The sequence below is a fragment of the Octopus bimaculoides genome, chromosome 3, assembly GCF_046866305.1.
Source record: "Octopus bimaculoides isolate indiv1 chromosome 3, ASM4686630v1, whole genome shotgun sequence".
NCBI classification, from domain to species: domain Eukaryota; kingdom Metazoa; phylum Mollusca; class Cephalopoda; order Octopoda; family Octopodidae; genus Octopus; species Octopus bimaculoides.
This window is the reverse complement of record NC_142930.1, coordinates 10,649,933-10,662,234: the sequence shown is the minus strand read 5'-3', so window position 1 is coordinate 10,662,234 and position 12,302 is coordinate 10,649,933. Positions and strand designations below refer to the sequence as shown.

The window sequence follows — 12,302 nt, the reverse complement described above, 5'->3', positions numbered from 1 at the left end:
GTTCATAGTGACATATTACCTTACTTGGAAACAGGCAAGGGTTGATGACAGGAAGGGCATCTGACTAGAAAATTCATCTCAGCAAATTAAAATGAAGATACATATAAAAATTCTTTGCGTAATTCTTAGTTTTCATTACTGATTTTATTGTAAGAAATGATTAAGGTCTCTTTTTATTCTTTTTAAGGGAATGTTTTCTGTTTATTAACTATTTTAGAATTGGTAATTTCATCCAAAAACTTATAGAACTCTTTTGACTTAGAATTATTTTCTAAATAAGCCTCATCTAAAACAAGATATTTTTTATACATCCTACATTTTTATATATCTTTTGTAATTGTTTATTTTAGATTGGTAGATGATGACGAAAGAAAGTGGACTGATGAAAATGTGGATGCTGTTGCTTTGAAACACTTCCCTAGTGTAAACAAAGAAGAAGTCCTTAAAAGGCCCATTCTGTTCAGCAATTGGCTATCAAAAGACTATATTCCTGTGGATAGAGAAGAACTTCGGGATTATGTCAAAGGCTCGTCTGAAGGTAGGCGGATTTTAATTCACATTAGATCTAACAAATCAGTTGTGTATTTCTATTTTCTTTCTTACAGTTAACTTTAATATTTTGTTACACAGTTTTGATAGTTTTGGACAATTTATTTTGTTAAATGCTTTCAGGTGATTTTTGTTATAATTTTCGGGCTATGCAGATATCTGTGTTAGAGTTCTTAATCTCCAGTATTATTTACTTGCAATTTGTACTCCTGGTTGGTAGCTTATGTTCTCCACGAAATGAGTTCCAGTCAAAATATATAATTATGAATATTATATAAAAGAAACCTCTTACTGTTTATGAATAATTCATGATATTTTTGAACCTGGTTGGTTACCTTCATTTTAAAAATCCATCAACAATCTAATTAAAATGAAGAAACTGTTTTGAGAAGTTAATGACATTTTACTACATCCAGATATGCCACATCATAAATTACTGCTCTTATAATTATAACTGTGCACTTGTGTTGTTGTTTTAAAGTATTTTATACAAGAAATCTAAGTTTATGGTAGTTAATTCAAACCCTGTGAGTTAACTGAAAGAGGAAATTTACAGAAAATATTAGTTAACATAGGGGTCCCATAGAAAGCAACAGGCATTTGATAGAATTCTGCATTAGATTGAGCTTACTCCAAAACCTAACCTGTAGAAAAGGAATAAGGTTCTTTTAAATTAGAAGTTTGATTTTAGAAATTTGAATATGTTTAAATTGCCTACTCCTTACCTTTCTAGGTATTCTATGAAGAAGAACTGGATGTACCATTGGTTTTGTTTGATGAAGTACTTGATCATGTTTTGCGAATTGATCGTATCTTTAGACAACCTCAAGGTCATTTGCTCTTAATTGGTGTCAGTGGTGCTGGCAAAACAACATTGTCTAGGTTTGTAGCCTGGATGAATGGGCTCAGTGTTTACCAAATCAAAGTACACAATAAATATATGGCTAGCGACTTTGATGAAGACTTGAGAGCTGTACTTCGGCGAGCTGGCTGCAAGGTAACTTGGTATTTTATTGAATATTGCAAACATATTTCTATTAATGCTACACTAACCATCTCCTCTCCTTTCGTCATCTTATTCTCTTTTATTTTGTCCACTTGAAAAATTCATCTCTTTATATTTCTTTCAAAGCCCCCAGTGTGTTCTTTCCTATTATTCAAATTAACCCTAATCCACAATGACCTCACTCACTTCACCCAATCCCAAACTTTCAGACTCGAATAATGTACTGCTTCTAACAACATTGTATCTTTAATCATCTGTTTCCAATGTATTTGTCCATCTAAACCTTTCCCCTTCTTTCATTCTCTATAACTTCTGACAATTCATTCAGTTTCTACAAATAAAATCTCATATCTCCCTAACTACTTCTCTACATATCTGGCTCTCTTTTACTAGCCATGTCTCTTTTGTGCTCTAACCAGACATCTACCTACCTCTCTTTAAGTATGTGTTGCACTAGTGGACAAAATGTTCTCCTTTTAATTCTACAGTGAGCCTGTTGAGCTCCTAATGAGCCACAAAACCTTGCTCTTCTCGCTAAAACACCCCTTAATATATATTTTATTTTTATTATTTTCTCCGTTCAGGATGAAAAAATAGCATTCCTCATGGATGAATCTAATGTATTAGATTCAAGCTTCTTGGAAAGAATGAATACACTCTTAGCCAACGGGGAAGTTCCTGGTTTGTTTGAAGGTGATGAATATACTACATGATGACACAGTGCAAAGAAGGAGCTCAGAGAGAAGGTCTTATGTTGGATTCAGGTGAAGAACTTTACAAGTGGTTTACACAGCAGGTAATTTTATTATATAAATTTATTAAATTGATTACAGCAAAATTTCCAACAAGTATTTTACTTTTTCCTCTTGTCTTTATAAGATTACTCATATGTGCACATTAATGTAATAGTCGCCTTCCTGGCACTTGTGCCGGTGGCACGTGTAAAGACATTCGAGCAAGATTGTTGCCAGTGCCGCTGGACTGGCTCCTGTGCAGGTGGCACGTAAAATACACCATGTAAAAGCATCCACTACACTCTCGGAGTGGTTGGCGTTAGGAAGGGCATCCAGCTGTAGAAACTCTGCCAAATCAGATTGGAGCCTGGTGTATCCATCTGGTTCACCAGTCCTCAGTCAAATCGGATGTTAAATGATGATGATTAGCATTTGGTTTTGTATATGATTGCATATTTTATGCAAATTCTGTGTGAATATGTAGTTTGCTTCATAACTAAATGGTTTCAGGTTGTATGCTTGGGTTGAATAACATCTTTTGAGTGAAATCGGTAGATGTAAATAGTGTGTTGTGTGCTTGCATAAATAAAAGCTCACTACTTGAAACAAAGGTTGGCAACAGTATTCAATCATCAAATGTGTAGGAAAAGCAAATGTAAAAATTATGTGTAATTTTTTTTTATATATAAAATAGTGCAGGACTGGCTGTGATGGAAGCACATGTGTACATATTTAGACAAACACCACACATTCTTGTTGAGGCCAACTTCGTTTTTCATCCTTTCAGAGTTGGAAGAATAAAGTACTTGGCTTGTACTAGTTTTGTATTTGGTATTGCCTAATCCCTTCCCATCAAAATTGTTGGTCTTGTATCTAAATCAGAAACCATTATCTACAACCAATGAACATTTTAGAATGTGGAAGCATACAAAACATAAGGTTGGGGGGGGGGGGGGGTCATGTTTGCTTTGGAGTGTAGCACAAAGAGTATCAATGTTAAGAAAGAAAATATTCTGTTCAGTAATCGTATCAAGATTAAAATATTTTATGGGAAGGAATATATGGACATTACAGTTCAGAATTATCTGCTTCAAACAATTATCATTTGTGAATCAATGAGAACAACAAAATCGAAAATACATGATTTTCATGAAGAATTAATATTGAAAGACCTTGGAATGGCAAGGATGTGCCTGTATAATAAAAGCTTGAAAGGTATGGAGTGGCTCTAGGCTAATTGCCTAATAGTTTTGTTGTGCTTCATTAAGTTTAATAATGTTTATGTGAGAAATTATTGATAAGGTTAGAATAAGTACAAAAGAACAAATTAATAATTGATACAGAGATTGGAAGCATTTTGTTGTGGATGGATTGTTTTTTAAAAATATTGCCTAACTACTGAAATATGTCAAGCCAAAATTGAATTAAAATAATTATAATAATTCAAACAATAAGAAACAACTGTCCTTTACCTTTTAACTTTGCAGGTCATGAAAAATTTGCATGTTGTATTCACAATGAATCCTTCTTCAGAAGGCTTAAAAGACAGAGCTTCAACATCACCTGCTTTATTCAACCGGTAATATTACATTTGTTGTTTTATTAATGATATTGGGTTCTTTTATTTTATTTTTAAAATTTCCATTTTTTTAATTAAAAATTTTAGTTTACTTTTAATTCACAAAATTTAATAAAATCACTGATATTAGTAGTTATAATGTCAATTTTTAATTAGTGCAGTATCTATAAAAATAATTCATACAGTGGAATAAATTTCTATGCTGTGAGGAAAAAAAAAGTCTAATCTTCTGGTTGTAGCTGTTTCACTTATCCTACCAATGCTGTTGGTAAAGGCATAAATATCACAACTTTCTTTCCTCTAATTTAAAAGTTAGCATAATGAATTATCCACTATGGTTATGAAATGCTAAGCAATTGATTCTGATATTAGTTTGAAATTAATATTTAAGAGGTGTTCATTTGTAAAACCAATAATTGTATGGTTTATTGTATGACAGAATATTTTATAAGAATGTTTACATTTGTTGATCTCAGAATTTGTAAGGAATATACTGCATTGAAACATCTACATAGACTAACAGAATAAAAATTTATTAATTATACACGGGGAATGCGAAAGAGAACATGAAATTAAAAGAATCATATGAACTTTATAAGAGATATATCTAAATAATATGGCTTTGGTGAAATTTTTAGAGTTGAATTAGCATTTATATTAATTACATGAAAGTTATTATAAACTTCGCTAATTATTATTTTGTCTGTAAGAAATCTTTCCTAATTTATATAGCAAGAGTACCAGTATATCAGATGATAACTTTAAAAAAACAAATTTTCTTAACTTTTAGTTGTGTGTTGAATTGGTTTGGAGATTGGTCAGATGGTGCACTTTATCAAGTTGGAAGAGAATTTACAAATAAAATTGACCTTGAAAAATCAAATGTAAGTATTTTGATGGGTTTTTACTTGGCTTCAAAGATAAAAAATAATTAGATTGCTTTTGTTACCATTGGTATAAAGTATTGACTTTGATACTATTGCTTGGATTCAATTGATTTCCTTCAATGGTTTTGTGAACAGTTAATATCGTCATTTAACATGCTTTCCATGCTGACATGGGTTGGACAGTTTGAATGAAAACTGGTAAGCCGGGGTGGCTGCACCAGACTCCAATCTGATTTGGCAAGATTTCTATGGTTGGATGCCCTTCCTAATGCCAACTACTCCAAGAGTGTAGTGGGTGTTTTTTACATGTCACTGGCACGGGTGCCAATGACCTGACACCAGCATCAGCCAAAACTATGGCCTCACTTGGCTTGACAGGTCTACACAAGCACAGTATATCACCAAAGGTCTTGGTCACCTGTTACTGCTTCCATGAGGCCCAACACTTGAATGGTGCTTTTTATGTGCCATCAGCATGGGTACCAGTCAGATGGCATTGGCCATGACTATGATGTCACTTTGTTTAGCAGGTCTTCACAAGCAGAGCATATCAATTGAAGGGTGCTTTCAATTGGCCAGTTTCACACACTGGCATTGACCACAACTACAATCTTACTTGGCTTGACATCACTGCCTCCATGAGGCCCAACACTTGAATGGTGCTTTTTACGTGCAAGTCAGACGACACTGGCATCGGCCATTACTATGATTTCACTCGGGTTGACAAGTCTTCACAAGCACAGCGTATTGCCCAACGATTTAAGGGTGCTTTTAACAAGCCTGTTATGTGACAATGGCATTGGCCATAACTATTGTCTCACTTGGTTTCTGGCATTGGCCACAACTATGATCTTACTTGACGGGTCTTTTCAGGCATGGCATCTCTCCAAAGCTCTCGGTCACTTGTCATTTCATCTGAGACCCAAAATTTGAAGATGATGCTTCACCACCTCGTCCCATATCTTTCTGGGTCTACCTCTTCCACAGGTTCGCTCCACTGTCCTCATCCATATGCATCACATGACCATATTAGTACAGTTGTCTCTGTTGTACACCACATCTAATGCTTCTTATGTCCAACTTTTTCCCTCAGGACATTTGCACTCTGTTGTGCATGAACACTGACATTACACATCCAGCAGAGCATACTAGTTTCATTTCTTACAAGTCTACATGTCCTCAGCAGTCACAGCCCATGTTTCACTGCCATGTAATATGGCTGTTCACACACAGGCATCATACAGTCTGCCTTTCACTCTGAGTGAGAGGCCCCTTTGTTACCAGCAGAGATAGGAGCTCGCTGAACTTTGTCCAGCCTATTCTTATTCTAGCAGCTGCACTCTCAGAGCATCCACCCCCACTACTGACTTGGTCACCTAGGTAACAGAAGCTATCAGCTACTATTTTTCCCTCTGACGTGTAATGGAATCTATTTTCTGTACATTTTTGGTGTTTATTGTACCTGGTGAGCCCCTACTTGTACCCTGAATTCTTCACTATTTTCATTGCCAACCCTCACCTTACTGACAGCTTCCCTGTACATAGTTTGTACAGCTCTCACCAATCACTCATCTATCCCTAGTTTCCGCATTGACCACCAGATAAGGGGTCAGGAGACCCTGTCAAAGGCTTTCTTTCTCCATGTCAACAAAAACCAAGTACAGAGGTTTATCTTTGGCTAGGTATTTCTCCTGCAGCTGTCTTACCAGAAATATAGCATCAGTGGCGCTTCTCCCTGGCACAAATCTAAACTGCATCTCATCTAAATTAACTCTCTCCCTAATTAATTGAACTGTGACTCTCTCCGTGACTTTCATCACCTGATCCAACAATTTGATGTCTCTGTAATTATTTCTAAGACGTCACCTTTACCTTTGTAGCAGTTGACTATGGTGCTGCTACACCAGTCATTGGACATGACTCTTTCATGTATCACCTGGTTAACTGTATGGGTAACTAGACTACAGCCTACACTGCCAAATATTTTAAGCATCTCAGTGGTGATTCCTAATGGGCCAGGGGCTTTCCATTTATTATATTCAGTATCAGTATAACAATTTTAATTTTTCAATTGCAGTATATTGCTCCTGACTATACTCCTATTGTCTATGAAGAATTGGGAACTAACCCTACTCACAGAGATGCTGTTGTCAATGCTTTTGTATTTGTGCATCAAACACTGCATCAAGCTAATTCTCGAATAACCAAGCGTGGAGGTCGTACTATGGCCATAACCCCAAGACATTATTTGGATTTTATTAATCACTTTGTAAGTATCTACAATTTTTAATCTTTCTAGAATTTAATTAAGAGGTATTTGTCAGTTTTGCAATAATTGTTTTTATGTAAATATAAGCCTTACTAAAAGTTGTCAGTGTTTGAGGATTCTTCCAGTGGAATCATTGATATTTAAAAAAACAAAAAAAGAAGTTTTAAAAAAATGTATGCACTGCATTTAGTATTAACTCACTTAAAATGCATGTAGTAATTTCTAGTGTTATTTCCAAATTTCACAGACAATTTTGTTGCACAGACCAATGAGGGAACCCCTATATAGATATTTGGCTGGTTAGAAATAGTAAACAAGTCGTCCTTAGATCACACCCCACTGTCTTAAAAAGACACATTGGATTATGTAATATTGGATGCACTGTCTGAATAAAAGAGGAGGTCATTAAGACTTGAATTCCTTTGGTCATATGGTTTGCTCAGTCAAACATGACCTGTAGTTAAAATAATTTTATTGCATCATTTCACATTGTTAATTTCAGGGGTTTGTTTTTCCTTGTTAGTTTTTTTAATATGTTCACTTTGGTTGAAAATTTGCTGTTTTCAAAATACTGCTTAGAAAATTTATATATTAAAATAATTCTAACAAAAAGAATCTATTTTCATAAAAATCAAATTGCACCAGTTTTTGTATGGCAATTGGTAATAAACATATCAGCTGTTTAGCCCCCTGCCATGCACACACATGAAGTAGAAGTGATTGTTTGTGCCAGTAGAACATAATGTAATTAATGGCTGTGGTACTCTATAGTGTAGCTGGTAATGTGGTTTCTCAGATTGCTAGGTTTGTGCCTTATCATATGGCCTGTTCTTTTTCTAACCCAAGTTGGTGCTTATAGTCTTGTATTATATTTTAATGCAACGTTTGTTTCTCTGTACTTCACAAAATAGCTGCTGTTACATTTTACTGATGCTTCAGCTTTTCTAAGCTTTAATTATTAAATCCTTACAAAGGTTAAAAATTAACTAAGGTTGATAATTGATTACTGAAATTTGTCACCATTCTAGAATATTTGTCTGTTTTACATTATTTGCCTTGGTCATTTTTATTTCAGGTTAAACTGTATCAAGAAAAACGGTCGGATCTTGAAGAACAACAACTGCATTTAAATGTTGGTTTGCAGAAGATTCGGGAAACTGTTGAGCAAGTAGAAGAGCTCCAGAAATCGTTATCAATCAAAAGAATCGAATTGGAAGAGAAAAATGCAGCTGCAAATGCCAAATTGAAACAAATGGTACATATTATGACAAGTAAACTTTTTCAAAATTAGATTGATAATTCTTTTGTTTGTGCATAAGAAAATTATTTAGACAAATTTTATTTTCGCTTATTTCTAGTATGATAATAGACACAGGGGAAGCGGGTTAATCAACACCATCAACCCAAGTACCTGACTGGTACTTTATTCTATCAACCTCAAAGGAATGAAAGGCAAAGTCACTCGAGGTGGGGTTTGAAAGAGCAAAAAGAAATGCTGCTGGGCATTTTGTTCAATGCTTTAGAGACTCTGCCAATCCACTGGTCTTATTTCTTTTATAATTATTACAAAATCTGCATTTTTCCTATCTCTTGTTTTAGTGACATCTCTGGTTTTAGTAATACCTTGTATTAAAATGTCTACTTCTCTAGGCATAAAGCCTAAGAATTCTAGTGAAGAGAATGGAAGCTGGACTACTTGTGATCATCTCCAAGGCATTAGAAATATCAAGCAAAATAACTATAATTTGAATTTTAAAAAAACCATCAGACTTGGTGCATTAGAAGTTTGCCTACTACTAGCATTTTGCTTGATTAATAACCATCTATCATGACAGGCTGACCAGAAAAGCTATCTGTAAAATCTCCTTCACATGATACCTGTTTGAAGATAAGTGGAGAAATTAAATGAGTTGTCTATTCAGATAACTCATTTAGTGCCAGTTATTCGGTAGTTATTGTTGCTATTTTTGCCAATATACTAGCAAATAACATATTTCATACACAAGCATAATGTAATCTGGCCTTCCTTTGTTGCCAACAGAAGTAGGAGTTCCCCGATCTTTTCCACCCTTCTCTAATTCTAGCTACTATACCGTTGGAACATGCATTTCCATTGCTGATTATGTCATCTAGATGTCTGAGCTATCAATTACTTCTAGGCAGCCCTTGAGGCATTTGAAAGAATCTGTTCTGTGGGTTTTCTTATTGCTAGTTCCTAGCTTTTGGATAACAGGTTTCAGTTATAATTATTTCAGGGATAATATACTAATGACTAAAAATATTAAATGAAGAAAAGAAAAATGGTTTCTTTCTAAATTTGGTCACCTGTAGGAAACATAGAACACATATATTTTGGAGAAACTTTCAATGCTGTAATTGCAATTATATCTCAATTTTATTTGGTATCTTTTTGTGTAGGTGAAAGACCAACAAGAAGCTGAACGTAAAAAAGTCACATCACAAGAAATTCAACAAGCAGTTGTTGAACAAACTAAGAGAATAAAAGAAAAACAACAGGACGTACGTGCAGATTTAGAACAAGTAGAACCAGCTGTAATTGAAGCTCAAAATGGTATTTATGCAATTTATTTCATGAATAGTTGCAAGAATATATTACAGATAACATTTTGCATATTTAATTTACTGAATCTAAATTTAAAAATCAGAACTGGCCTTCGTGCGGGTGACACGTAAAAGCACCCACTACATTCTCTGAGTGGTTGGCGTAAGGAAGGGCATCCAGCTGTAGAAACTCTGCCAAATCAGATTGGAGCCTGGTGTAGCCATCTGGTTTCACCAGTCCTCAGTCAAATCGTCCAACCCATGCTAGCATGGAAAGCGGATGTTAAACGATGATGATGATGATGATGATGAGAACAGGAATGTACAAGTGTTTAGAGTTGCAGTGTCTGAAATCTCTGCATTTAGGTTTTATCAGAATTGGTAAACTTTACTTGATGAATATTTTCTTTCTTTCAAGTAGATACTGTTTCTGGTAAGGAAAATGCATTAACTTAGGACTGTCATATCTGAATTTTTAAACATTTTTTTTAGCATCCATCAATGTTTGTGTATGCTTTTTCCAGTTATTGCAAATTTTCCAATGAGTAAATCCAAAGTAAAATTAACTTAGAATGTATTCTTCATTAAAGTCATACACATAATCATGACCACATTTTGATAAATTGTATCTAGCACCAAGAAAATGTTTCTAAATCATTACTACTGGAAGAAAGAAGTCAGTTTTTCTCTAGATTGTTAAACATTATGCAAGATTTTGCTTCACTTAGATTGCCATTTTTTTACCCATCTTTCAATGCTGGCATATGTTGGATGGATTATCACAGTTTGAGTCATTTAAAGTTCAAAGTTAACCATCCACTTATCATCTAAAACGTTTGATCCCAAAACATTTAACAAATGTTTGTATTTTCTAGCTGTGAAATCTATCCGAAGACAGCATCTTGTTGAAGTGAGATCACTTGCACATCCACCCCCTGCAGTCCGTCTTGCTATCGAGTCTATATGTGTGCTCCTTGGAGAGACTGATCTTGAATGGAAGTCTCTCAGAGGTATAATTATGAAAGACAATTTTATACCTACCATTGTCAACTTCAAGACTGATGACATTCCGTATGTATTTCCAATTATATCTTTTAATTCTTTGTTTTCACATCCATTTCTTGCTTTCTTACCATTTAGCTTAATGAGAGTACTCAGCTGGTATCTAAGCGGTACAGGTTCATCTCCTGTAGCCACCTGCTGGCAACTTTTTTTTTTCTTTTTTAGTGAAAGTGCATGGCTCAGTGGTTAGAGCATCAGGCTCACAATCATGAAGTAGTGAGTTCAATTCCCAGACTGGGCTGTGTTGTGTTCTTGAGCAAGACACTTTATTTCACATTGCTCCAGTTCACTTGTCTGTAGAGATGAGTTGTGACGTCACTGGTGCCAAGCTGTAATGGCCTTTGCGTTTCCCTTGGATAACATCAGTGGCATGGGAAGAGGGGAGACTGGTATACACAGGCAACTGCTGGTCTTCTATGAACAACCTTGTCCAAACTTGTGCCTCGGAGGGTAACTTTCTAGGTGCAATCCCATGGTTGTTCATGACCAAAAGGGGTCTTTACTGTTTTTACTGGAGTAAAGTAGAAAAATAGACTGCATTCATATATACAGCTTTAAGATAAAGACATTTCAAACTCTACAAAAGAATATTTCCTTTTTTTGAAATCTAAGTGGAAGCACAGTGTTGTCTCTGTATCCACTGACCTGGTTCTCATTTGCAGAATCAATTCAAGAAGCAGAAAATATGCTGAAAATCTTGTATTAATGGGGCATAAGGTGACTTGGAGAGCTTATAGACAAGTTAAGATTTATACAGTAACTCTTCCAGAAAATATATAAAGGGTGCACTTATATTTCAAATATATTCACAGTATATCAGAATGTTAGGACTTACATTAGTGTAACTAAAGGGCTAAAGATTGGGATCTGGCTGTAATGATTTTTAGAAATAATGTTATGTGAGTAATTTGTTTAGCTAATTTATTTTGAAGAACAAGTAATTGCTGAGATATGGGTTTGGTAAAGTGATTCTCTTGTTCAGAAAATTTTCCTGTAGATAGTGTGTTTTATAATAAACCTATAAAAGTAAATTATGTATTTGGTTAGAAAATCTGTTGAGGTGTATATAGTCCATAAGTTGATTGTATATGAATTATGTGACTGGCTGTTTTCAAAACAAGTTACAGAATGGGTAAATCTCACTACTGTGTATTAATTATTCAAATATGCTGTTTATATTAAATATTTACTTTTACATAAATATAGTTTTGTTAATATTTTGTACATTTTTATGTTATGTTACTTGTTTTTTTCCTTCAGTGATGATATTCGAACAAAAATGAAGAACAAGTATTTGAATAACCCTGAGTATAACTATGAAAAAGTCACCAGGGCCAACTTCGCTTGTGGCCCTATGGTGAAATGGGCAATCGCTTTGGTATGTCAACTTTTACATTTTCTTTTCCCTCCAAATTATTGTACACTTGCTTAGAAAATTGGATCTGGTTAATTCATTACTGCTGTTTCATGTAATGTCCATTATTCTAAGTACATGTGAGTAGGATACCACTAATGCGGTTACATGCTCTTTCTCCATCTTCTTAGTAATGTACTTCACAGTTGGTGCTAGCTATTCAACATTTCTTGATTATTTCCATGGACTGTGCCATCCACATGGAAAGTAAACAACTTTTGGGCCTACTGCTTTTGCACA

General features: G+C 34.7%; 1 protein-coding gene across 1 annotated transcript in view; it reads left to right on the top strand.

Moving 5' to 3' along the window:
• The window catches only part of LOC106883942 (cytoplasmic dynein 1 heavy chain 1), a 117,823-nt gene that overhangs the window by 64,835 nt on the left and 40,686 nt on the right, over positions 1 to 12,302 (top strand). Inside the window, 12 exon segments of the mRNA XM_089348556.1 lie at positions 351 to 522; positions 524 to 538; positions 1,283 to 1,546; positions 2,140 to 2,263; positions 2,266 to 2,351; positions 3,777 to 3,868; positions 4,659 to 4,752; positions 6,833 to 7,024; positions 8,100 to 8,279; positions 9,443 to 9,596; positions 10,462 to 10,657; positions 11,909 to 12,026. Coding sequence (XP_089204682.1) covers positions 351 to 522; positions 524 to 538; positions 1,283 to 1,546; positions 2,140 to 2,263; positions 2,266 to 2,351; positions 3,777 to 3,868; positions 4,659 to 4,752; positions 6,833 to 7,024; positions 8,100 to 8,279; positions 9,443 to 9,596; positions 10,462 to 10,657; positions 11,909 to 12,026 — 1,687 coding nt within the window.